The sequence below is a fragment of the Pezoporus occidentalis genome, unplaced genomic scaffold, assembly GCF_034315485.1.
Source record: "Pezoporus occidentalis ecotype Australia unplaced genomic scaffold, CSIRO_AGI_Poc_V1 ctg84, whole genome shotgun sequence".
In the NCBI taxonomy this organism is placed as follows: Eukaryota; Metazoa; Chordata; class Aves; order Psittaciformes; family Psittacidae; genus Pezoporus; species Pezoporus occidentalis.
The window spans coordinates 987,872-1,015,572 of NW_026916203.1; the positions used below are offsets into that span (position 1 = coordinate 987,872).

Genomic DNA, 27,701 nt, shown 5'->3' on the forward strand with positions numbered 1-27,701 from the left:
CAAGAGCCAGTCAGACATTTGAAATAAAATACCCTTTTCTAAAATAACAGAAAAACTTCCCAAGTAAAACATCATTTTAAACTGTCACTCAACAGCTCATGAGAGGCCACAGAATTTCAATCTCATCTTGATACAGCACAGGCTTTCAAAACAGTAGTTTCTTGAGGGTTAAAAGACAAAATGAAGCCATGCTCAGCTCTGTAATGTATTTCACAGACTACTTACCTGAAGCAAAGACTGTAATTGGTGGAAGTGCCATTGTATCAAGCTTAAGACCTTTCTTTTTTGATTTCTTTTTGTTAATTGAACCTTAAAAATATAATAATAAAAAAAAAGTTACGTGTCTCAATCTCATGGCTATATCTGAGAATAATGGTTTAAAAAGGATTGTGTACCAAATATAAAGTTCCTATTAAACTTAGATAAATTTGGTTTACATTGATTCTGTATTGCTGTTACCTAAGGTTTGAACAGTTAAGAAAATTAATAAGATTTCCTGTCAAAATTTATGTGATGCTGAGCAAATGACTAGCCAATTATATTCACATATGTATTTCTCAATCAACTTGTTCCAGGATCTTGTGCTGACATCTTCAGGCAGAGGTTCCCCCTCGCAGCTAAAATCGCAGTCACGAAGATGTGACTAAATGAAGCAATATGTAACACCCAGCCCTTTCAATAACTAAATATCATGGTTTAACCAACGTCAGAAATTTCAAAGGATATATATACACAATCTATTAATATACATCTGTCTACACAAATCTAAACGTAAATACAGAGATATCAATATATAGATATTTGAAAATAAAAATCTTAGTCTTTGAGTCTTATTTTCTGACCTGTACAAGAAATTACGTCCCTTAAACACAGAACTGTGTGGAAAATGTGGTTTTTAAATTAAACTCTACCTTAAGTCAAAGGAACTAAAGTCAAAAAATACAAATGAACTAGTAATTTAGTCAACTGAGTAGGAGGGAAATGGGGTAGAAAGTTGTAATTGCATATGCTGAAATGTCAGCTACTGCTTTACACATTTTTATTACAAAACTCATGCCCAATGTTTCCCACTGTCAAGCTACAGAAATTACTTTTAACTATAAAAAAATCCGAGAGTACACTTTATATACATCAGGAAGGACTGAGTTTGCAGAACAACTGAGGTGAATAGTCTTCATACAATAGCGAGTGAAAATAAGGCCTACCTAATGTTTTAGCTCCTGTTCACATAAATATTTTTCAGGGTTTCTTTCACCAATATTATGTACTTTCACTAAAATACTTACCGCGTCCTAAACTTTTATTGAACTTTTCATGCACTGTTGAAAAAGACTGCAATGTTCCATCTTGACCTGTCAAGATATCAGCAGATAGCAGTGATGGGCAAAAATCAACTTTCCGTTTACTCATAAGCCAACTGAGCAAATAAAGTAGAATATCTGCACTCAGGAACCTCAAACACCACAATAAAGTATTTACTAAAACTCCTGCTCCGAGTTAAAATACATATTATTAACAGTGGAAGTAATGGAGTATATTTTTTTATGGTCTATATCCCATTCATACTATTTTGCCCCGCACAAGATCAAAATGACACCTCTTTCATGGATATCATCTCCATGTACAATTTCTGTGACCCCTCTCCTTTCTCCACCACAATATCTAGCTGTTCCCAGTTCTTTATGATCAAAACCCTCAAATATCTCCATAGTACTTCAGTAGCTTTCCCATGACCCCACACACTTCTTCACCGACTACGATATCCCATCCTTTATGTTTTGTCAAACAAACATATGCTGTGGCTGGTTAAGAACTCCAGCTAGGTTAGCCAGTAAGCTAACCCTAACAAAAATGGTCAAAGCTGTGCTGTCCATCCTTCCTGTAGACCAGGACACTAATGGGACTTCTCCCCTCTACCCAGAGAACAATGTTCGCAGAACTAACAGGAATTTAGTTTAATTTAATAAAGGGACAGAAAGCTCAAATTTGAAACTGGAAAACAGATGCACTTTGTGGGGGAGATGTGGACAAGGCAGAACCAGAAACTAAAAGAAAATAAAATGGCACAATGCATGTAAAATTAAATGCGGAGATGATTTTTTTTAATCATAAAAATCATAAAACATTTTTTACAACACCAAACACATAAGGAAACCGAAAACTATTAAAAGTGAACTTAAAATAATTTGAAAGACAATTTAACAGTTATACTATTCTATCATCCTTTCCTTACTTCTATGATACAGAAGTAAGGCAGAATGTATGTAATGCGAACTGGAAGAAATATTAAGCTCAATGAAAGCCAGCGACATTGGTGAAATTTCACAAAGTTGATCTGTGGAGATGCCTGTTTTAAGCAAACAAGGGGCACCTGGAAGGCAACCCACAGTATTGCCAGCTCATTTCTGTTGTAAAGTTTTACCACTGGTTCAGAAAACAATGTAGACAGTCTCCTTGCACTGCAAATATATCAGATCTCAAAACTTTAGACCCTTTCCACTTTAGTGGCTGCCTCTGCTCTCTCCATTTTTCAGTACAGTTAACAAAGCACTGAAGGGCTAAAACAAACGTAAGGATTTGCGAAGCAATTCTTTACTGTTCCTATGGTTCATTTGGTGTGAGCTGAATTACTGTCAAGTAAGCAGTTAATTGAATCCAAATTCCTAGCTGGAGGACCAGGGAGTAATTTTAGCACAAGTAGTTTTAGTACAGTGCATTGTTGTGTTGTACTAGGTGTAACATTCATCAAAATGTTATGTTTTCAAAGTTACCCATGTAGACAATTTCATTACTTCAGAGTAATTAGAGATTAGATGAACAGTCTCTATTAGTCCATTACAGAAGTGGTTCTGGGCCACAAAACCATCTGATCTAGTACTTAATCTCCAAAGGCATCTATTTATAGATTTTTAAGTATGCTAGTTTCTAAGGAAGGCCAGTCACACATTTTTACACATTTAGGTTACAGTCTTGGTAACAAGCAACACTCAGAGTACATAACTGAGCTGTAAGAGATTACAAAGACACTGCAACCCAAAAAGCTTGCTTAAATTAGTGGGAAAGGTGGAGTGTCTCCTCTAAGTTACTAACTGCATTATGCTGCTTGTTTTTTCCCTGTCACAACAGAATTTCCCTTGCTCTTACAGGTTTTAATTCTGACCACCTGATAGCTCCTTAGGAGATAATGAAACAACTGATTCATCAAGCATATGCAAATGGACAACAAAAGCAGCTTGTAACCTTTTCTGCTTATAACTACTCTTCAACCTACCCACTGATAATCCTCTGAGGAAACTGCAAAACAGTTTGATACAGTAATAACTGATACCATCTACACTGATCACTTACCACGTTTCATAAATACGCATACGTAACACAACATACAGTCTATTGTATTAGTAAAACAAAGACAATTAGCTTTGCATGCAGGAAATCAGACTGAAGACTGAGAATTCATACCTGCACTAAGAATTTGCTCTCCGTTTTGCCCATGGTATCTGATTTTTGTTGGTGGTGCACTATGCCCCATCCGGCTTCTCAAGACACGTCCTGTACCACCAGGGCCATCAAAAATCCATACCTGTCTCCCAAAAAAAGAGCAGAAAAACAAAGCTGATAAAAATTGTCCTGCCAGTAATTAATACTCTTGGCAGTGGAACAGGCTTAGCTGTGAGCTGGTGCAGCAAACTTCACACATTGGCTTTCATACTTGATCCTAAAACACTCCGGAGGTTTCCCACCACAGCAGCTGAATGTTTCCCACTGTTCATTCTGTCCCTCCACCAACGGCTAATGTGCTGCGCGTCCACTGATGCCAAGGGACTTATCAACAGCAACTGCTCATGACCCAGAACATTTGAAAAAAAAAAAAAAACAAACAAAAAAGCAAACAGATCAAGACTTAAGACAGTGTGCCAGGATGCAAAGCATGTCTCTGGAAAAGTGGATCCACAGCTTTGTTCTTCAAGGCTATCACAAAGCAGTAAATGAAGTAATGACATCATGGTAGCAAATGTTTAAACTGCCCTATTACAAATCAACTGACAGCCAGCAACTTCAGGATCTTGAGTTCTGCTGTATATGTTTGAAAACTGCTTCAATCCAAACTGAACATTTACACTTTGGAGGACTGCCAGAAAAACATAACAGCAGATTGGAGCAGCTGTTGTAACTTACCTGTATAGCATTATCAGCACCATTAGTAATAAGCAGGGGCTCTCCAGGGACAAACGACATACCAGCTATTGCTGTGGAATGGGCATCCTGCATCTGACACATTAGCTTCTTCTCTTCTAGATCCCACAAAGCAATGTGTCCAACTGGGCTACCAGCTGCCATTACTGGGTGTCCATCTGCTCAACAATAACAAAGTTCAAAAGGTGTCCTTACTGACATTCAGCTCATCCTTGCTGACTTCTCACATCTTAAAACTGACACAATGAAAAACTACACTCACAAGTCAAAAAAAAAAAAATCTCAAGCTGATTCTAAAACTATGTTTTAAGTGAACTATTCCAGTATTTCAAGCAGAAAAGAAACAAAAGTTCACAGATAATAAAAACAGGATTTTTTTTTTCTTTTAACCATTTAACAACAAATACATCTAAATCTAGCAGATGATGCCAGAGGTTTTGCTTGGAAGCACAAGAGGTATTGTACCTGTACCATTTTCAAAAGTTACCGTACACCCAAGATGCTTCCCCAAGCTTATTAGCCTACATGCATCAGGATGTGAGTGCTACTGTGTCACAGCTTTGGAAGTTATCAGTCCCTGTTTTAAATCCTCTTGAGCTTTTCAATTAACAGCAAAACCAAATTTCAGAAATGTACTCAAAGACTAAAATGAGTACAAAAGTTCAAAACAATCCAGTAGCATCTACACTACATTTCCTAACAAAGACAGGAGGAGAGAATTAGAAAAGATCTAATTAGAGTACTGTATGCCATACTTTCTGTGCACTGAGTCAGTACACAAGAAAATACTATAAAAACAGCCAGTATGATGAAGATGCATGATCTCCCTTACTTACAGGCAGCTTCTCTAGATTATCTGCAGCCTTTGAAAACTAAAACTCTCAGCCCAAATTTTCATTCTGAAACACTTAAGAGAACATCATTTCATACCTTACACTTAGTTTTAGTGATTTTATACAAACTTTCACTAAAAATGCCATAATTTACCTGTACGAAAAGATATTGCTGTGATGGGACCCCAGTCTTGTTGAAATTTCATCAGAGTTTCATCAAACTTAATATTATGTATAATGATATGACCAGATACAAGACCAACTGCAACAACATCCACTGCTGGAGCCTGCAAGGAAAATAGCAAAGCAACTGAAATGAAAAACAAAAACTTGTTGCTGCACTACCAATACCAATACATATGAAACAATGTATCCTAAGTCCAGGACAAATAGTAAAAACCCAAATAAATCATCTTGCACAAGAACTTCTACATACATCACCTTAATACATGACTGAACACACGACAGACCTAAAAAAAACCCAGAAGATTTTGTGCTCAAGTCTCCATTGGATGAAACAATTCTGTTTCTAGAAGCTGGAATTCCTTTGAAAAACACCCCACTTTAGATTTTCAGTTCTCATAGACTATCAGTCACCCTGCAAGAAGCCCTGTATTTAGAAGTTTTATCCAGGATAACTGCAAACCATTTTCAAAGCTGTGATCAATGCTACCAATCAATTTTAATTCATTTATATATATACAAATATACAGTAAATACTATTATAGCACCTTTCCTTGAATCAGCAAAATCTACATTTTATTAACCTCCAAAGCAAATTAAATTTAGCAAAAAACTACCAGTGCAACAGAAGTTATATGATACACATGCATCTCACAAACCGTTTCTGTGAATTCACTACACTGAGTGAATAGACTACAGATGTTATGAACACAAAACAGCTAAGGTGCTAAATACAACAAAACTAGAGCTAGAGGAAGGGCAGATAATAAGCCTTCGAGTCTACCCCTCTTCAATGAGTAAAATGCTCAAGAGAGTTATTAAAATTACCTGAGAGAATGTAAGCGATATTTGTTGCTATAATTTTAAGCAATGATATTTTGCCTTCTACTCTTGACCAGTTATGTAAGAAAATAAGATACCAAAATTACTAACTTGTTCAAGGGCAGTGACTGCAAAGTGCCATCCTGGAAAGGAATATAAGAGTTTGCTGGAAAACAAACACATAAGAAACATACATCAACTTTTTTTTTTCCCCTACAACAAAATGGCTGCTTTATATGCACTTATACAGGAAAAGTATATAAGCTTTCTGTCCTTATCAGAAATGTGATACTAATAAATAAGGTGAAGAATAAAACTTGGAGTAAATTATTATTGGAAAAAGTTAGCGCCATGCATTAATACCACAAAGATGACATAATGACATAACCTAAATAGGGAGGAAGACCCTTCTATGCCAGTTGCTTCCCATGCATTTCTGCTCTGAACACACCTCTTCAGAATTATTATGATATAAAGTCAGGTCCAACCTCTATTAAAAATAAATCCTTCCTTTGCAGACTAAATTCCCTAAATGAAGACACTCATATTACAAGCACCTTGTTTCTTTTAGAAATGGTGACAGCCAAAGCATGAAGCAGGACTGTTCACTGACAAGGCAGTCATGCAGTACTTATTAAGGGTGAAATTATGGACATAGTGTTTAAGAACATACATGATTAAAAAAGTATTCCATTACCACAGTTACAGGTTGTCATTCTTAAAAGACTGCCAGCAGCCATGTGTTACCACCTCTCATTTTCCTTTCTTGCCAGAGACCATAGAATTTCAACCTTGATATTCCTATTTATTTTTTTGCCTAATTTTGCCCACACCTACCTATAACATACTCTGTATAGGAAACAAATAGTCAAATGTAGATACTGCTTAACACAGCGACATTGCCAAAAGAGTAGTAAAAGTCCCATAAGTTTTTACACAATTAAAAGAGAAACGAATCCATCTAATGAAGACTTTTTATCACCTAGGATGTATTGCATCTCAGCTGCTGTGACAAGCATTGAAAAGATGCAAGAGTACTGTGACTACAACTATTTAACTTTTCTGTATTTTTACGTTATTCCTATATAGCATATACAGCATCTCCAAAACATTAAAATATGAAACAAAAAAAAAAATAGCAGCTGTTTCAGTGAGAGATTATAGCTATGAGATTGAAACACTGAACTATGCAAGCTGAGTTAACACCTATTTGCAGTACATACATCAACAAGCAGGGAAGTTCTCTGTAGCTGTAACTTTTACAAGTCAGAAAAACATCTGACCGTGGAAGGCATGAAATACTGCCATTATGGATGGTGCTCTACCAGGACATGCTCAGAGACAGCTACATGCCTACACATCTCTCACGTGAATACAAGGATCAACTACCTCCACACTACCTGGCAGCACTTCCTTGGACCCACAACAACCAAACAACTAAGCTTGGAAGAAGGGAGGTAGAAGGCCTGAACATGCGTTTACTATTATTCTAATTATTTTCAAGGGAAAGCTATGTGATTCCAAGAAATAATAATAATTTAAAAGCAATTTAAAAAAACAAACAAACAAAACCAATCCTGAACAATCCCTGACATTTTGAAGGAAGAGTAAACACCACACAACTTGAAAGGCATCAGAATTCAAGGAGAAGCAGCAGTTGTTGTTTCTGGAGATAGACCAACTGAAAACCTGTGCCAAAGGACTCGGTAAAAGATTCCATGTACTTAAAAAGTATTATTTTTTGCATATGAAAATACTTGGAGCATTAACTGTATCCAGGTTATTAAGAATCTTACTTGGATCTTATATTCCACAGCTGCAAGCTCCCTTGTTCACTCCCAAGGAGAATTTTATTCAAATAGGTGCTGGGATGCAGAACTGCAGAAACTGCAAAATTGTCCTTATCAAAATCCATTTCAAGATACTGCTCTGCAAAAAAGTAAGGAACAACGTTAATGTTGCTACCCCCTACAAAACCGCAGGTTTGTCACCCCTTCACAAATGTAAAGGCAGAACTGATGGTTACTCTGTACAAATGCCACTGGTGCTTCCTGCATAAAGGATTAGGTAACGCATAACAGGACAGGCCAAACTTCTTTACACTGCTGGCTTTACACAACCTGTTGGCTTGAAGGTATATTTTTTCCCTATAAGCCTACCTAACACAATGATTTGGCAAAACTGCAATGATCTGTATCTTTCTGAAGGATGACTGCTCCTGTCTGAGCAAAACACCTCAAGTGATTAGCATGCCTTTTGTTTGTCATAGCAACTTCAAATCTCTAAAACCTGTCTGCAGCCACTTTCAAGACCCAGCATCCAGGAAATGACACTGGTCACACCAATGAGAATGCCTTCTAAAATAAAAATTTCAGGGCACTGAGGCACGATTTCCTAAGGCACTTTACAATGGCATGAGAAGATGCTGACACAATTATAAGATGATTCATAAGAATTCAGTCTTACCCGGACTGGTAAATATCAAGGATTTCAGAGATGGTGCCAAAGCTACTGTACCACACTCTTTACCAGAAATTGGAACACTAAAATGAAACTTTCGTATAAGCATATCTTTTTACATATATATGGAACCTTACTGGGTCACTGTAAGTGAGATCCTGCACCTCTGTGGTAGAGCATTCATTAATGAAAAATTAGTGAAGAGGTAGGACTTCAGACTACCGCTCAAATAGCACTATCATTTAAGGATACTTTTTAAAGAATAAACTACTTCTGACTACACACATTTAAAAAAAAATAAAATTTAATATTACTGTTAACAATGCTATCCTACAAAGTACTGACTAAAATAAAGTGTCTCTCACCTTCTGACTGTGTATCCCAAACAATAAGAACATTGTCAACATCCACAGAGATGACATGATCACCAAAGGGCTGCAGAAGGTGTATCCTTGCCTTGTGACCTTCATATGTATGAACCACCTACAGTTTCAAATTAGAAACGTTTTCAATATAAGCTGTTCAGATAGCATGCCATGCTTAACGTAATACTTAAGTTTTATAAATAAAATACATGTAAAGTTTAAATAAAATACATGTAAAGACGACACAACTGTAAGTGGAAGACACATAATTTTCTCTGATATTTGAAACTGTTAACAAAAATATTTTAAAGTATTTTAATTATTTAGTTTTATTGTAATTAATTCATATGAATTTAGAATTATTTTTCAGTAACTATTTTTTATCTGTAAGTAGCTACTTTATTATTATACTGAATACATAAAACAAAGGTCAGCCATTGCATTCTATTTCAATCTTTTTATTCTTCCTTCTACAGTTTTTGTTTGTCTAAAAGATATTAAACATCTATGGAAATAAGTCTTTTGTAGAAAATTAACTGTCTTGAACATAACTGTTTTGTACTACTACGCAATAAGTAAATGAATAAAAACCTCTTTGTTTCTGGCAAAAGCATGGAGAACATTGTCATAGGAAGCAAATATCAACATGCGGTCTGCTGCCAAACATGTAATGTCTTGTGGCAAAGCATTACCTGTTAATCAAAGAAAAGAAAATTTGAACAAATTTCAGGTTAATAACAAAAGAGAAAGCCTGATTTTATTTGTTTAGCATGGTGACCCACAAAGAAAGCTCTCCTGTTCCAACATTCGGCTGAATTTCTTAGAGAAGGGCGTATTTCAGATTAACGCACTTTTACCATAAATAACATCACACAACATGAACAACATCAGATCAACAGACCAGGTGGTTATTTTGAAAAACACTTCATAAATTACTGAATTATCACTGTAAGAAAAGGCACATACCAGCTTTGTGAGGGCTTATAAAGAAGTTATGCCAACACAGCATTTCTGTGGACTGTCAAGAGTCCTACAGCCTACTTGGACTGGGAACTCAGATAATAAATGAAAGTCTCATCACTAGCAATGCCTACTAAGTTAAGCTGCTGACCCACTACTTCACCCATTTCCTGATTAAAGACAGCAGGAATCTACTGCTGTAAGAATGCCTCTTACTCCCCATCTTGTGACTGGCTCAGAAAGAGTACCTACTATTGTGATCTGCTGCTTTACTAGCTCAAATGGTAAAAGTCAAAGCTCCAGATCATACTGAGATGCTGCTGATGTGGTCCCAAAAGATAAGACCACATGAACAGTACTCTACATGAGCCATATGCAAGTCTGCTTAGGCCAAGACATTTTTAGACACATCCCAATTAAGAAGTTCAGAGCACCAACCATGTAACATCAGTAAACCAATGTCACTACATGAGAATCACATTGTTCATTTTTAGTATCACAGTTTTGTAAGTAAACAACTTAATTTCTCAAAAAAAATCAAATTATTATGTCTGTAAGAAGATCTAGCCCACTGAAAAGGATTTCACAGAATATGCTATATTTTTATGACTTTGTAAGCTGAAAACAGAAGTTACATTAATGTATTTACAGCTGTAACTGCTGGTTTTCTAAATCTAGTCCAGGTTGTGTGACAGTCACTGACTTCCAAGTTTAGAGATGATCTGTTAAGGGAAAATATTCTGCTTTATGAGGTCTGTGTAAAACTTTGTGGTATACACAATTAAAAAACTTACTGAATCATTTAAATGCTGGCTTGAAGGGACCTTTGCAAATCATCTAGTTCAACCTCCCCAAAAATATGGATTATCACCAGTACTACATACATTTAACTGCAGGTATGCCCAGCTGAGTTCTCGGGGAAGCAGACTGCTCAAGCTCTACACTACAATATGGTTTCCTCTTTGGGTCATTTTCCTTAATTGTTACTGTGACCTTCTCAAGCTGCAACCTGTGCCTGTTGCCCCTTGGTTTTTTGTCTACTATCACCACTACAAATTCAGCAGCACCATCTTCGTAACTGCCCTTCAGGAAACAGGTTGCCTCTAGGCTGCCCTGTATTTTTCCCTTCACAAGACTGATCAAGTGCAGCTCTTTCAATGTCTCTTCTCATACTGCGTGCTGTAGGCCCCGAGACTCCACAGTTCCTCACATCCCTCCTGAAAGAAAAGGGGTGCAGTGGCAACAGGGAGAACCACACTAACTGGTTATTGTACTCTAAGTGTGGCCTCGCCAGCACAAAATGCAGGAAAATAACAACTTTCCCTGATTTGCTGGCCACAGATATAACATAGCCCAGTACATGGCTTGCCTTATTCAGTTACTCCATTGTTGGTCCACATTCAAGCCGCTGCCCCTTTTCAGCATGATGCCACGCAGCCAGTCAGTTCCTGGCTTGTCCTGTCCAGGTGTAGGATTCTGCACTTGCTCTTGCTGAACTTGGCTGGTTTTGGTGGCTCAGGCCTAGCGTTTTGCAACACTTCGCGGATGAAGCTGTGCCATTCTGGGTGTCAGCTACTCCCCCTAATGTAGTACTGTCTGCAGATTTTTACTAAGAGTGCACATCGCCTCGTAACTCAGGCTGTTGATGAAGATGCTTAACAATATGGGCCCTGCTGTTGACACCTAGGGTCCTATGCTCTGTTGCCAACTGGATGTCAATTCATATCCTTTGTATCCAGCAGTCCAACCAATTTTTAACACCCCCCTGAAGACATCTAGTCCCATCCACACGTGTTCTGTTCCTGTAATTATTTTCTTTCAGTAACATGTCCTTCTAATAACCACAAAAACAACAAGAAAGGGATCTGAAATTCAGCTTTACCCACTGCTCACTCCTGAAGACCTAGGGGTGTTCTTGGAAGAAGACGACAAGGACAGGAGGTTCACAAGGTATATCCCTAAGAGAATTCAATTAAAGTTGCAACTGCAGTCTTATTTCCAAGTGGATATCTGGTATTTCTCAAAGTCCTTTCAACATATTTCTGTGTAAATATTAGTACATAACTACAATTAATTTTCCATTTCTGAGTTGAGAATCAAGTGCTAATGCCAGATGTGTTAAAAAAAATACATACTGGAATGAACAATTTGTGCATACTTACTCACAGCAACAATACCAAGCTTCTTCACCTGCAATGAAAACGTTAAGAGGCAATTTTTAGTGATTGGTTGCAATGAATTTGCTATAAATAGAAATTCAAAACTCCAGGAACCAATCTAGAGAAGTAAACCGCATGCCTCACAAGACAGAAAAATCATTCATCTTAGTTTATCAGCATCTACAGGAAAACCCACAGGCAGCAGATCAAAGGGAATGGGACAATACATTTGCCAAAAGACCATCCAGCAACAATAAGCTGTGCTTCTTGATATACTATACCCTAATGCACAAGAAACTAAGCACATATTTAACACCTTGCAAAGCTTAGGAAAAACTGTTTTCACACCATCGCCGATTCTAGTTTATTTTCTCTACCACCACATTATGTTATCATCTGTGTTCACATAAATTTGCTTTAGTTGCAGCCATCACGGTTTTAGTTTACAATCTGTGGACAAGACTGGCGGGAGTGAGTGAACTCTAAGCGCGGACCAGAAAGGCACATGAAAGAAGATCTAGGCTGCCGGCACCGTCCTGTTCACTATAATCACTAAATTCAGTTTTGTCCTGTTTGTATCTGAAAATGTTTTTACTGCACAGCAAGGAGTGAGTTAACACCAGGAGCGTTTATCTTTGAAAGATGCTTATCTGTTACAAGTTTTCATGCGACCTAATGGAATCGATTTAGCAGATTGCCCAAAGAACCCCACCCCCTAATTCCCAACTATCCAAACTACAGGCGAACTTCGGTTTTCCCCAGCGACAAGGGGTAAGCCTCAACATGCGGGTGGCCCTCAGCCACGCGAAGGCCGGGCACACCCACGCTGGCCCCTGTAGCCCGCCGCCTCCCTCCCTTCCCACGGGCAGCCCCTCTCGCCGTCGAGGACTGCTACGGGCGGCCTCCTCACGGCGTAAAGGCGAACAGGCGGCGGCGCGGCTCAGAGCGGCCACTGTCTTGGCGGGCAGGATGCCGATGAAAGGAACAGGGCACCGCTGGCCGTGTACTCACGTTGTAAGTGTGGACGCTACGCCCAACGGCCGTGGCCAGGTAGAACTCTCGGTGCCGGCCGTGGTAGCGCAGGACGTGTGGGACGTGGCCGCTGAACTGGCCGAGCACGCGGAACCCAGCGAACACCCCACAGCCCTCACGCGCCATCGCCACGCCGCCCACTCACCGGAAGCGTGTCTCCCGGCTTCCTCCCAGCTTCCGCCCCGCCCCGCTTCCTCCGCGCGCACACACGCACCCGCGTGCGCACACACCCCGCAGTCAGCCACGCCCCTCCACTCTCACCGTTGCCGCGGTGTGGGGTTGCGCGGCGGGGTGGGCGCTGCGGCAGGCAGAGGGCTGTTACCCGCGTTCGCCTCTGCAGCCACTTCTAGGTTTTATTCTCCTTTCTTCCCTCTTTCCTTTTGCCCCGGGCAGCCCCAGTGTACGGGCCCCAGGGGCACGAACAGTCTCTGTACTACCCAGGGTGTTTGGTTTATTTCATTCTTTTAGTAAATTATATAACCCGCAGGATGACTTCGTTGCTTGACTGACCGGCGGACAATAAATACTCAGCAAAATTTCGGTGAAGGGAAAAAAAAAAAAAAACCATACAAAGCCACCTAGCCCAAATTCATGTAGCTTCTCCACACCGCCATCAGCTCCTGGGCCTTGCTCTCGTCGCACGAGCCTCGCCTCGCCCTCCCGACTGCGCCGCCCTGCCACCGCACATGCGTTAACGGACCGCCGCCGCGGAGCTGCCCTTGTTGCCCCCAGCGCTCTCCGCCGCACGGCTGCCCTGCCGTCCCGGACGCGATCGCGCACCCACCTGTGACGGCCGGTAGCCGGGGCAGTGCCGCTGCACAACGTAGAGGGTGGTCGGCCACAGTGGCGGCCGGTCACCGCAGCCCCGCGCCCTCGCCAGGGCGCACTCCAGCAGCCGGTCCGCCCGCCGGGAGCCCTGCGGGCAAACGGCCGGTCACGCCCCGGACCGCGGACCGAGCCCCGCCAGCCCTCACACCCCTCTCCCGCTAGCACTTTCCCGCGACCCCCCCCCCCCCGCTGCTCATCCCGGCCTCCTTCCCCCCGCTTTCTCCCATTTTTCTCCCTTTCCTCCCTTTATTTCTCTCCCTTTTTCCCCCTCTTTCCCCCTTTTCCCCCTTTTTCCCACCCTTTTCCTCTTTCTTCCTCCCTCAAACCCCTGTTCTTCTCTCTCTTTCCCCGTAGCCGTCGGGGGATGCGTGCACCCCGGCGAACCTCGGACTGCTGCGGGCCCGCGGGCGTGGAAGGTGCGTCCTCGCAGGTATGAAAATCGAGTTGTAGCTCCTGGAGGGAAACAACAACAGGGGATGCTTGTTAAACCCACGGTCGTCGCCGTCGCCTCGGACACCCCGGTACAAACATCCCTACCGCCTTCCCCGCAGCCGTGCAGGGTGTGGGCATCGGCGGTGGGGGCAGCCGGTGCCGGGCTGCTGCGGGGTGCTCCGGGCCCGCTGCGGGACTGCTCGCACGGTGCGCCGTCCCGAGAGCCGCTAAGCGTGTGGACCATTAGCTTCTAAACCGCTCATCACCTTTGCAACCGTGACAACATCTTCAGCGTCGGTGAATCATTACACAAGCGACTTTCAGTCCTACGGGTCTGCAAGGCGCCGGGAAGAGTCGGATAGCGCTCTGGCAGCAGCCGCCCGGGCTCCTGCTCTCCGTCCCTGCCAGTCCCAGCTTCAGCGAAGCACATTTTAGGAAGGTCGCCGGACGAGAGTAGGAGATAACTTCCCTGTCCTGTTTCACAGGCACCGGTTTACTAAACTAGCCAACTCCCGGCTTGCTAATCGAGATTTTCAGAAAGTAGCGGCCGGCTGTCAAGGGTAAAATCGTGGAGGCAGTGCCGTCCAGAGTTTCCCTCCGATGCCACCAGAGAAACCACCAACCTCTTTTTTAAAGGTCATGTATGGATCCAAAACGTTTAGGAGATCCTCTTGTATCTCGTTGTGGTTACAGAGGCTGAAATTGTATCCCCGTGATAGGTCGGCGATCTGAAGAAAGATGATCAAGCCACAAAAGACTGTGTAAGAAAAAGCCAAAAGTTAATTCTCCTGCACCGCTGCGTGACCCTACAAGGCACGGAGAACAGATCTGGGATGCCGGTGCTTCGGGAGCACTAGAAAAACTGGTTGGTTACCCTTGTGATTATCCATGGTGTCTTTACACGTTGTTTTTCTCCAGCTGGGCTTTCAGATCGTTACTGGCTTCATATATGTACCTGAACGCCTACGGAAATGAAGGTTTCCAATTCCATAACCGGGTCTCATTTGGATGTCTCATGCACCTCTTTCCAGAACTTCAGACCTTTCCAGAACTCCAGAACCACATACAGCTGTGGTTTGAAAAGAAAACTGAGGTAATTAATAGTAATCAAACGCAGCATCCAAACCCCGAACAAAACAAACCTGATCGCTCCACAACAGCCAATCTTGCATAAAACAAGTGTGAATAACCTTCCCCATAACTGCACTGGGGACGCTTTCGGCGACAATAGTAACATGCGATTTTCTCTTAAACGTGAGATAAAACTCTTCAGGACACCAGCAGATGGGTGGTTGCTCAGACCCTCTGTACTGAGGTCGCAGGGGCATCTGTAGCACACTGCTTTGACACGCTAGTGCAGGAGTGGATGGATAGTGTTATTTTCCCTGTGTCGCCTACACTTTTTATTTCCCCCCCTCAAAGGTAAATGTTTTACCTTAGAAACTACTTTCCCCGGGGAGCTACTTCGGTCGCGCAAGTTGCGGGTAGTGCAGACGAGGGACATCTGCTTTTCTGTGGGGACAGCCTGGCTGACAGGACAGCCAGATGACCCGGGCACTGTCGACCGGGATGCCAGCTTCAGGTTGCTGAGGGGTGCCCGGGGGAAGAGATCCAAGCTGCCCCTGGCACTGAGAAATGTCCGGGGCGGGGCTCTAGGCTGCTCCGGGCACTGAGGGATGTCCGAGGCGGGGATCCAGGCTGCTCTGGGCACTGAGGAGGAGGGGGCTAGCGAGAGAAGGAATGGACCTGCTGCTTTCCTCGGCCCGAGGAGCCTCCGGAGCCCTTTCCCCGAGAGCGGCTGGCCGACACCGACGCTGTGGTCCCCACCAGGTACTCCCTGCCCCCGAGAGAGTATTTCACATGAAGTGCCCCGGGGGCCGCTGCGGGTCAGGGGCGCTGGGAGGCGCAGGACTCACAGTGCAGAGCCCCGCCAAGCCTCGCTTCGCCTCGCCGGCTGTCCCGGCTGCTCTGAAGCTCAGCTTCAGAGAAAGTTCAAGTTCGTTTTCGGGGAGTGCTTCTCGGGCATAAGTCATGAGGGAAGCCTAGGAGGACTGCCGCGGGAGAAAGGACTTTTTGGGCCAGGTGAGCTGGGGACGAGCCAAAGCACATCTATCAATACTGCATGCCTGTCTGCTTGAGAGGGTTCGCACCCCGCCCCTCTCCCAGGCCTCTCCCTTTTCACTGTCTTTCTTTTCTTTCCGTCCTTAATCTCTCAGCCAAGCCGGGTGCCTGCGGCCCTGCCCGGAGGGTCGGAGCGGGTTAGCGGGAGACGCCTGTCCCGTCCGGTTCCTGGGGGACGCAGAACGGGAGCGGCGGTCGTTCAAAGGGTGTCATGAGACCTGTGACTCTCTGTTATGTGTGTGCGTATACGAATCTTATTCGAGTCAAACCCGACGTTTTGAGACCGATGCCTTAAAAAGATATTGGAGTAATGGAGACGCAGGTGCTCGGAGCATTAGCCTAGCTCGGGAAGGAGGTCCTTAGCACTGGAGGCAGGCTTAACCAGGGTGCTTCCCTTCATCGCTCTCACAGAGTTGCCAAACAAATCAACAGAATTCCAGTTTCCTAAAGGACGGCTTGTTCTCGTACTCCAGAAGCTGATGGGGTTATCTTAACTTGCAAAGCTGTGTGCCTTCATCTCTCTCCGGGTTTGGTTGTGGTTTTTTTTTTTGTTTGTTTGTTTGTTTGTTTGTTTTTTTTTGTCAGAATTTGCTAATAAGCTTCATAAAATTTAGTCAGATAGTAAAAAACCAATTCCTCTAACTAGCTTTGTGTTTCTTATTTTACAGCTTTATAACCAAAGATGCACCCTAACATAAAGGAAGTTGCATGAGAAAAGTCTTACTGTACTCCTGAAACCAGCAACATAAACAACAAAATGCCTATTGTTCCTGCTATGAATTCAAAGTAATATTGATCTAAGGAAGGACTTCAGGATTAGGAACATGTTAATTTTTACTTACCATTGTTCATTTATGTCTACTGAACGGGACATAGCAAACCTATGAATGGTTAAATAAAGCTGTTTATTTGTCCTTTCTAAACAGGATGTAATAATCGTGTGAACAGGTAAAGGGTACAGCTTGGTTTAATGCAAATAACACTGGGTTGAAATTCTTTCCCGTCACTTAATGTGCACATGCTTTCATTTCTGAAGTTGTGCCTCTGAAGTTAGCAGTAGAACAAAGTATCAGCAGACACTAGCAATATAATCAGATCAGCAAATAAAAAATACAGTTTTTAAAAGAACCAGAAAGTTATATAGCTATAGAATATAGTTTGACATTCAAAACGTCTTGGAAGATTATTAAGAAAAAAAGAAAAAAAAAAACTTACTTTCCTATAATGACTGTGTGGTATGTGAAAAGTTTTGTGAATGAGAAGTGTCTGTCAATCGCTTTGATGGTCTCTAATTCCCATACAGCGGTATTCTCAGAAATGGCAAATTATGGTGAACATGTTTTAAATTTCATTTTCTGTTTAAACTTCTTCAGAGATACAGCTTCAATTACCTAGATATGTACCGCGGGGGGGGGGGGCGGGAGGAGAGAGAGAAGTGAGAAGGAAAAGGGGGGGAGGAAAGGGGAGGGAGAGAGGAGGACTTTAAGAAATTTAGAAAAATCTGTCCATTCTTATAATTGTAGCAATTAAAAACTTCTACTTCCTCCAGTCATAAGAATGATGAGATCTCACTTCTGACAGCACCTTTTGACCTGAGCACAAGTTTGAAGGAATTTGAAGTGGTTTCCATTAAGAGAAATAATTCATTATAAGAGGCATTTTTTTCTGATGAACCTTTATACTTATAAGACATCTACTTTTTTCTCTAATTCCTGCTGCCTGGTTGTCTTGAAGACCTTACATTTGTGGCTGTGCTTGAGCAGCAAAAAGATGGGATTGAGAAATAGCTGTTGCTATTTTGCTGCAGGTCGAGATGGTATCTCTGTGCATGGACTGCTGCCAGCCTGAACTGTGAGAGAGGAAGAGTTAGCTGCCAACAAGAAGCGCTGACTTTGGTAAACATTGCTAATCAATATTATTGTATTACTGACATTATAATTCATCAGTTTGACTTATATTTGTTGAGTCAGTTTTTGATTCTTACATCTTAGTACATGTAGCTGAAAGGCAAACCTTACACTTTTCTTTTCGTACACATACGCAATGTATTCCTTCCTAAAATACCTGACTGCTACTACATCCTGCCACTGTATGGAGGATGTTTAACATAATTATACTTTGGATATGTAGGATTTGGGAATTTCTTAAATTATGAAATCATGTCTTTGGAAAAGAGAGGTGGGGGAAGACCAATGATTACCTGAGGGAGGGTGGGGAGATGGGAAGGTCAGTGGTTGAGGGTGTGCGGGGCATACTGTGCGTATCACAGCCCCAGTGCCTAGTGCAGCATGCCCAGGGCAAGGCAGATGCACACAGCCTGGCTGTGACCTGCCCAGCCTTCCCAGCAGTCACACGCCCAGGAGAGCCTCCATCTGTCTGGGCAAACACTGCTCAGTTTTACATTTTCATGGATCAGGCTGTGACTGAAGGGTTCCCTGCTGGCTGTTGCATGGGTGCAGGAGGCACCACATGCTTCTGTGGTGCCCAGTACTTTCTAATCTCTGGTGACAGCACCAAGCCAACTAATGAAACATGCCCTGCCTGTAGCAGCTTGGGGATGTGATTGCCACCATCAAAAAACCTCCAATTAAGCAAAGATGATGATTTTAGAGATTCCCTTCATACACAGAGCATAGTGGTAGCTTAATGACCTTACATTTTTTAATGTTTTTTGCTAAAAGTTTCATTTCAGAAAATTATGTGTTTTGGTTTGCTTTTCTTTTTCCTTTTCCCTTTTTTCTTTCTTCTTTTTGCTTTTTTTTTCCTCACAAATGCTAAAATACGAGCATTGGAACCACACCATGATTCTGGGGATTTTTAGCTCATCTAAGGATGTCCAGATACTTCAGTCTGCATGTTCGTACCTTATTAACATGTTTAACTTTCTTTGAAGTGTAGCATGCGTTTCCTGAATTAATGGTCATTACAACAGTTCTCCCGTCTTTCCCCCCCCCTTTCTTTCAGAAGTATTTCAGCTTAGCTCCGCTATTCTCTCTCAAATTTAATATACATACACTGTAACTTACTGCCTCTATGCTTTGAAATGTAGTGTTCAAGGAGAAACTGAAAAGAAGCATATGGAAGTACTTCAGTCAAGTCCGTTGTGCATGCAAAGTCTGAACAATTGAAGACATCACTGATGTCACAACTGATAACGAACTTTCAGTGTGCTGCCGGAGTATAATGAACTTTGCATCAGAATTGAACTTTGCATCAGAATTGAACATCCACTGTCTATAATTATGATTGGATAAGCCTGACCATATGAAAACCACTTTTTGAATCACCAAAGCAGGGTTAGGAAACTCAATTAAGCTTTTGCTCCTAAGTCATTTTTCATTCAAACTCTAGCTTCCAAGGCATCACATTTAGCTGAGTTGGTCAAAGACTTCTTAGCTAGGAAAGATCAGGAAACATCAGTTCCCTATGTTTGAAATATTTCACTAAGTGTCTGGGGTTTTTCTTATCCAAGAATTATTTCACTAGAAACCAAGTTAGATTAATGATGTGGTTTGTCAAGGGAGAAACCCTGAGGCCCTTATTCAGCAAGGTGAATTAAAAACTCTGGCTTCTTGAGAAAGTCAGTCTCACTGCTGTTGAAAGCAGTGAAACTGAAAGGACATCCTTGCCCTTGATCAGTCACTGGATCCACAATTTCTGGAGAAGTTGAAGAATGACATATATCCAACTGGAAACATTGGTTGCTAAATAACATTTCATTTTTCTGATACACAACTGATAATCTTAAAAAAAACAACAGTTCTCTGTTTCTTCTTTATTTACTCTTCCATGCACTTTGTTGCTACTTTTAACTTTGCACAATGATGATTTTATAGAATGTTTCTGAACATTTTAGTTGCATACTGCTCAACAGGAATACAATCAGACAAACACTGCTATGAATTTGACCTTGTGGGTGTAAATAAACGGTACTGTAAAGAAAAATTTAAATTTCTAAGATTTTTTTTCTTACAGTTATTAGTAAAATAAGCAAATTATTTAAAATATTTTAATCACATGTGACTGACTGAGAAGATGAACTCTACATTAAGCAGTAATAATACTAAGGTATCACATTCAGTATGGGGAACATCTTTAACCTTAATATCACAAACAGCTCCTTATCTTGCCATTCCTATCTGAAGTACAGTATTGACAAGCTTATGTCATTGTGCTGATTTGGTAAAGTTTGGAGGATGTCTAGCCGGTACTAGGAAGGTTCAAATCAGAACAGGATTAAGCTGTTGTATTTCTGGGGCTGCAGAAATGATCAGAATTAATCCTCTTCATAATCACCTGATCCGTTTTGTACCCAGCTACAATATATTTTACTTTTTTATCAAAGGAACATCTAGCTAGATTTCCTCCCCCCTTTTCCCCTCTCAAATTGAGCAGTGTGCCAGAAATCTGCTCTGTATAAATAATACTGAATTATATTATTCCAAGAAAGATTTCCAAGTAGAGAAACAAATAGATGTACAGCCGCAGGGAAAGCAAATGGAAATTCCTGCTAACAACAGCTAAGGGGATGTCTCTCACTTTACTCCTGGTTTAAAGCACCTTCACTCAGAAGTGCAATCCTCAATGCTGCTGTTCAGTTATTGCATATCCCAGGGATACTCAATCCACTTAGGAAGCCTTCTACCTGGGAGTCTTCCTTAATAACATCCCAAATAATGTTAGAGGCTCCTTGCATCTTGTAGCCTTGAATTTGTATCTGGTGCTGCAAATGACCCATGCATCCAAGGAAGCTACAGCACAACGCAGCACCTTACAAGGCACAGTTTTGGCCCGCGCTAGTTGTCAGCCTAAGAGTTGGAGGAATATATGTGCTGAAAACACAGCTGTTTGTTTATTTGTTCCTGCATTCATGGCTTCCTCCATCCTTCCCTTGCCAGCCCAACAGTGGAGAGAGGCCATCCTGCACCTGGGAAGGCAGCAGCATTTCCCACCTGCCCTGGGAGCCCTGAGTAGCAATGTGAGAGGTTGCTGCCTGCCCTCCAGAGGTGGTGGCTTCTTTGCCATTGCTCCTGGGGAAACTGGGCTCTGGAAAAGGAGCTTTTCTCTCCTGCCAGAACCCTTCATCCTGCTCCTTCCTTCATTAGCTGGCCTGGTAGCATGCTCCAAGATATGTCCATCCCGGAAGCCACTGGAGTGTTACGTTAGATAAGGTAACCTGTAGTTTGTGTGAGGCTAAAAAGAGTCCAGGTAAAATGTGCATATCCTTTTATCATTACCGAAAAGGTAAATCTCCTGGGTTCAGCAGTAGCAGTCATTTTTCTCCTTCTTAGTAGCAGGTGCAGTGCTGTGTTTTTGACTTTCAGCCTGGGAACAACGCTGATAGCACCGATGTTTTTAGTTGTTGCTAAGTAATGTTTACTCCAATCACAGACTTCTCAGTCTCATGCTCTGCCAGTGAAGAGGGGCACAGAAGCTGGAAGGAAGCAGAGACAGGACACCTGACCCAAGCTAGCCAAAGAGGTATTCCATACCATGGCATATCATTCCCAGTATATAAACTGGGGGCAGTTACCCAGAAGGGAGCAATTGCTGCTTGCATCTGGCTGTGTATCGGTTACCAGGTGGTGAGAAATCGCACTGGGCATCACTATTTGTTGTTGGGTTTTGTTCATTTGTTTTTGTTTTTTTCCTCTCTTTTTTTTTTTGTTGTTATTTCAATAATAATATTACTATATTATGCATTTTTTTCATTATTAAACTTTTTTTATCTCAACCCATGGGTTTTATTTTTTTTTCCTGTTTCTCCTCACTGTCCCACTAGGGAGGGAGAAGGAGGAGAGAGCCAGCAGCTATGTGGTACTCAGTTGCTGGCTGGGCTTAAACCAGGACAGGGATGCTGTGGCTTTCATACCTACTGCCAAGCAGGAAGCACCAGTTCAGACTTGCAGTTGGTGTTGGTTGGGCTCAGTCATGCTTGGCTGGAGCAAAACCTTTCCCGCATGAGTTCTGTGTGATCAGAAACATAGTGTGTGGTATAGGCATCAAAACAGATCTTGAACCCAAGATGAGTTTAATTTAGCAGGGAGCGTAAACCCTGTGCTTATGTAAAGAAGAGCTCAGGTCTGTGCAGTCTTGACAGCTGCAGTGTGGAGGTTCCAGGCATTCAAAGCAGGGTTAATAGAACAGACAGGAAAGTGGGATAGACTGGCAAGTAAGACCTTGAATTTAGATGTGTGCTTAAGTGGTGCTGCTAGGGAGAAAGTTCTTTCCTTCAGAGAGACAGAAACTTCACCCCTTAGAACCCACGGGAAGCATGACAAGAGTCACATGGCAGCATTGTGCTGACTGACTGCACACAGCCTGATGGGTGGCCATGTAACAAGAACACCTGTGTGACATACAGCTGAGTACACCCATGTGCATCCTCTGCTGTCACGGGGTGAGGGTGGGGGGGCTCTGCTCAAAACGAAGCAGGAAAGAGGGAGGTTGTAGGTTGAGGAAAGGGAAATCATGGGGATTTTTTCTGTCTCCTTGCCCATGGCACAGGAGATGTGGAATTACTGGGAATTACCCGTGGACAATAACGTCCTGACCCACAGGAAATTAAAAGCCAAATATTTGTTTGACTGCAGCTGCCCTGTGCCAGCTCATGGGCAACCAGGACTAAGAGGGAACTGGGGATCAGTCTCTGCTGCAGATAGGAGCAAGGTCTGCTAGGTTAAACTAAACAGAGGGGCATTGTTCTTACAGACTAAATAAGTGGGTTCCAAAAGGTTGCTGCTGGGAAATGCTTGCTTACTAATGCAAGCGTATGCCTGTTTAATGTCTCAACAGAAATAAGCAGCTAGAGCCAGATCATTTTGGCATTTTAAAGTTATAACTATTTGTATGTTGGTAACCAATATATTAATCACGCACTTAAGGGTCGTTCCAAAAAGAACATAAAGCCCTCTGGCACTGACATTTGTGTAAACCAGCCATTTTGGTGGCTTGAGAATTGAAAGATAAAGTCAGCCTTTTTTCTGGTTTTGTGTTACATGGCATTAAAGAAATCAAAGCATTTGCTTTCAACTCCTGCATTATTTTAAGAGGGCTGCATTCTAATGGGAAGAAATGGAGAAACAGCAAAGACATGGTTTGTGGAGCTGGAAGGGGCTCTGGTGTCTGAAATTCCATATCAGGCAGGTACTTCACATGTTATGTGTCAGCCTTCAGTGTGTGCTGCACAGGCATTTACACAAGAATAGCTCTGTCAGAAACTGATTGGTAGCAGGTCTTCTGCTTTTTTAGTTCAAAATACTTGTCCCCTATTAAAACAAACACGAAACCAAAACCAACAAAACAAACAGTAAATAAAAAGTAAAAAAAAAAAAGAAACTGAAAATCACCCTGATACTGTTAAAAGTTACATGCAAACATAGTCTTAAAATACCTAGTGAAAAAGCAGGCAGAAATAGTCAAGAAAATAGTCTTTGGAAAAATTAATGCAAGTTTAGCATCATGTTGTGTAGAGTGAAATAGTGCAAATAGATAAATAAATAAATATAAGTACAGCATATAGATTTAATAACTTAACTTCAAAACTTCAAAGCAAGAGATAATAGAAACATTAACAAATTGTTGTCCAGAATGTAACATATTTCAATGCAAAAAAATACACTGAAGAGTATAACTTTAAAGTACTTTTTTTTCCAGTAAAATACGCTGTTACATGTAACTACAAGAATAAAAGATTAGGAAGCAATAGGGAATTTGGATGTGGCAACTTTTTCAGATAAACAAATATTTTAAAAATTTAAGTTTTTTGAAGGATGAGGCATCTTTGTCTAGGAATATTTTCTAATTCCTCAATTTACAAGTTATTATCTTTCTGCTGGAGCTGCCAGTATATAACTCCTATTTAGATGAAAACATCCAGATGTTAATTGCCAAGAAATGTTTAAAACAGATATTTTGCACATTGAAATGAGATATTTCTCATTTACATTATGATAGCTGCCTGAATGGTAAGATTTGTTTCTTTTAGGAGAAGAAATAGATGGCATGAATTAATTCCTTCTTTCGTCTAGTCCTACTTAGTTCCAAGGACTGTGTGCACAATCTCATTTCCCTGGAGATTGTGGAAATGTGAGAAAAGAATGAAAGAAGTGCTCGTGCTCCTATCTTGAGATAGGGGCCAAAGCAGGAGCCTGAACCTGCTAGCTCTCGAGTCGTCTCAGAACTTTCTTCTTTTTCTCTTGAACCTCAAAGAAAGATGCTCAGGCAGATCTCTGTCTGGTTCTGCACATGGCAGAAATGATTATATGATCATTATAATATGGAATAATTTTAGGTTGGAAAAGACTTTCAAGGTCATTGAGTCCAACTGTAAGCCTAGCACTGCCAAGTCCGACAAAACCATCTTCCCAAGTGCAACATCTACACATTTTTTAAATATCTCCAGGGACGGTGACTCCACCACTGCCCTGGGCAGCCTCCAGTGCTTGACAACCCTTTCAGTGAAGAAATTCTTCCTAATATCCAGTCTAAACCTCCCTTTGCACAACTGAAGGCATTTTCCTCTTGTTCCATTGCTTACTTCTTGGGAGTTGACCAACACACACCTCACTATAACCTCCTTTCAGGTAGCTGTAGGGAGCCATACAAGGTCTCTCCTCAGCCTCCTTTTCTCCAGACTAAACAACTCCAGTTTCCTCAGCCCTTTCTCATCAGACTTGTGCTCCAGGCCCTTCACCATCTCCATTGCCCTTATCCATGAGGTGCTGGACTCACTCTAGCACCTCAGTGTCTCTCTTCTAGTGAGGGCCTCCAGAGCTGAATGCAGGATTCAAGGTGCAGCCTCACCAGTGCCCAGTGCAGGGGGATGATTACTGCCCTGGCCCTGCTGGCCACACTATTGCTGATACAGCACAGGATGCCACAGGCCTTCTTGGCTGCCTGGGCACAAGCTGGCTCATGTTCAGCTCTGTTGTTTTCCCAGGTCCTTTTCTGCCAAGCAGCTTTCCAGACACTCTTTCCCCAGCCTGTAGTGTTGCATGGGTTTCAAGTGAAGCTCTGAGCCTTGTTGAACCTCATAGAACTGACCTCAGCCAATCAATACAGTCAGTCCAGATCACAATACAGAGCCTTCCTACCCTCCTGCAGATCAACACTTCTGCCCAATTTGTTGTTCTCTGCAGAGTTTGTGGGTGCACTTGGTCTACTCATCAAGATCATTGGTGAAGGTATTAAACAGGACTGGCTCCAATGCTGGGCCCTGGGGAACACCGCTTGTGACTGGCTGCCAACTGGATTTGACTTTATTCACTCTCTGGTCTCTGCCATCCAGACAGATTTTTAGCCAACAAAGAGCGTGCCTATTCAAGCCATGAGCAGCAAGTTTCTCCAAGAGAATGCTGTGGGAAATGGTGTCACAGGCTTTACTAAAGTCCAGGTAGGCATCATCTGCAGCCTTTCCTTTGTTCACTAAGTGGGTCATCTCATCATAGAAGATTGGGCTAATTAAGCAGGACTTGCCTTTCATAAACCCATACTGGTTGATCACCTGGTTGTCCTGTACATATGCTGTATGATGGCACTCAAGATGATCTGCTCTGTAACCCTCCCCAGAACTGAGGTCAGCCTGACAGGCCTCGTTCCGGTTCTCCAGATCCTCCTTCTTGGCTTTCTTGTAGATGGGCATCACAGTTCCTATTTCAGTCAACTAGGACCTCCCTGGTTAGCCAGGACTACTGATAAATGATCAAGTGCCTCGGTGAGCACTCGCATCAGCTCCCTCAGTACCCTTGGGTGGATCCCATCTGGCCCCATAGACTTGTGTATGTCTTATTATGGGGGATTCATTCTGCTCCCTGTCTTCCACCTCAGGGGTCTCAATAACTGAAGAAAAATCTGTCTTAGCAATTAAACACTGAGGCAAAGGAGGCATTAAGTACCTTAGCCTTTTCCTCATCCTTTGTCACTGTGTTTCCTTCTGCACCCAAAAAAAAAAAAAGATGGAGATTTTCTTCTCTTCCACTTGCTAATATATTTATAGAAATAGTTTTTATAATCTTTCACAATCTGGCAGTAGCCAGGTTAAATTCCAATTGGGCTTTGCCCTTTGGATTTTTTTCCTGTGTAATATTGTAACATCCTTGTAGTTCTCCTGAGTTTCTTGTCCCTTCTTTCAAAGATCACAAACTCTCCTGTTTCTCCTGGCTCATCTTTGACCAGGATGGCCTGTTTTTGCACTATAATATCAGAGCTCTTGCTCTGTTTTCAATAGTTAAAAAAACTCCATTTGTCCCTAGAAAGGACTCCAGTGTAGATTACACATTTCTGACAGAAAAAGTATTTGTTGTGGTTTTTGTAAACTCTTTGTTAAGTTTGATGAAAGCTGGCAAAACCACTTTAAGTATATGCAAGCAATGTTTATGCAACAAAACTCTAACTATCACAGTAAATGAAAAAATACACTATTTTGATGTATAATTGACCACAGAAATGTTTCAGATAAACTGGATAGGATGAAAAAATGTTTTCCCCTCTTAGATATTAGAAGTAAATAGAGTTAATTGAAAGTATAATTTTTCAGCCTTCCTTTAGCTTTTAACATTGAAGAAAAAGTGGGCCTGAGCAACCACTGGTCTGAATGTAGCTGTAAGGGAGAGAAAGCACACATTAAATTGTTAGACATTCTCCCATTCCCATGTTAGGACAGAAATCCAAATATATCATGACAAATACTGGAAAAAAAAGGTTTAATAAAAAAGTTTTAAAAGTCTAGTCATTGCCTTCTATCAGTTTCCAGATATGAATGCTTTTATCAGAAATAAGATTATGAATATCACAACTCTTAGATCTGGACAAGACAGCTCATCTGTGAGTTTGTGAAGTCCATGACACACTGCTGCTTCATGGGGTTTTTCAAAGTAATAGAGATGAAAAGTTTGAACTTTCTAGATCTAATGTTTCAATTCTGCATCCTATGTGTTTAAAATTTCTGAAGGAGACTTATGCTTTCTTACTTGCAAGGATCAATGGGGAATTACTCCAGTGAAAAGGACTTAATTACATTCCGATAACTCTGGATAAGGTTCTCATGATATTTTATGTTACAGTTACACAGAAGGGGAAAGAAAATGTTGATGATGCCGTATGTATAGAAATCACAAGATATCTTACACCCCAGACACAAAATCACCCAAACAATGTTCAATCTCACTTGCTAACATCACACAAAGATGAATCAGCCATCTGGAAGGAGCATTAGGTCTTCAAAAGTTTCTTGGGAAGGCATTACGAAAGAAAGCATGCCATTCTCAATCTGTTACTTGTTAGGAACAGGAACAAAACTAGCCCCTAATGAG

General features: G+C 41.8%; 2 protein-coding genes across 3 annotated transcripts in view; both read right to left on the reverse strand.

Annotated features, from left to right (window-relative positions):
• WDR36 (WD repeat domain 36) overlaps positions 1-13,173 on the reverse strand; it is a 30,979-nt gene extending 17,806 nt beyond the window's left edge. For both annotated transcript variants that reach the window (XR_009961878.1, XM_062604233.1), the window contains exons 1-11: positions 12,988-13,173; positions 11,980-12,007; positions 9,449-9,549; positions 8,858-8,975; positions 7,829-7,961; positions 6,144-6,198; positions 5,182-5,314; positions 4,177-4,352; positions 3,460-3,580; positions 1,287-1,352; positions 226-309 (exon numbers count right to left, since the gene is read on the reverse strand). Coding sequence is in view for 1 of the 2 variants with exons in the window: in XM_062604233.1 (XP_062460217.1) it covers positions 226-309; positions 1,287-1,352; positions 3,460-3,580; positions 4,177-4,352; positions 5,182-5,314; positions 6,144-6,198; positions 7,829-7,961; positions 8,858-8,975; positions 9,449-9,549; positions 11,980-12,007; positions 12,988-13,134 (1,162 nt within the window). In the remaining variant the exon portion in view is untranslated. The remainder of the gene's footprint in view (positions 1-225; positions 310-1,286; positions 1,353-3,459; positions 3,581-4,176; positions 4,353-5,181; positions 5,315-6,143; positions 6,199-7,828; positions 7,962-8,857; positions 8,976-9,448; positions 9,550-11,979; positions 12,008-12,987) is intronic.
• LOC134156298 (ribonuclease H-like) overlaps positions 1-27,701 on the reverse strand; it is a 384,552-nt gene that overhangs the window by 315,854 nt on the left and 40,997 nt on the right. The gene's annotated exons all lie outside the window — the stretch shown is intronic.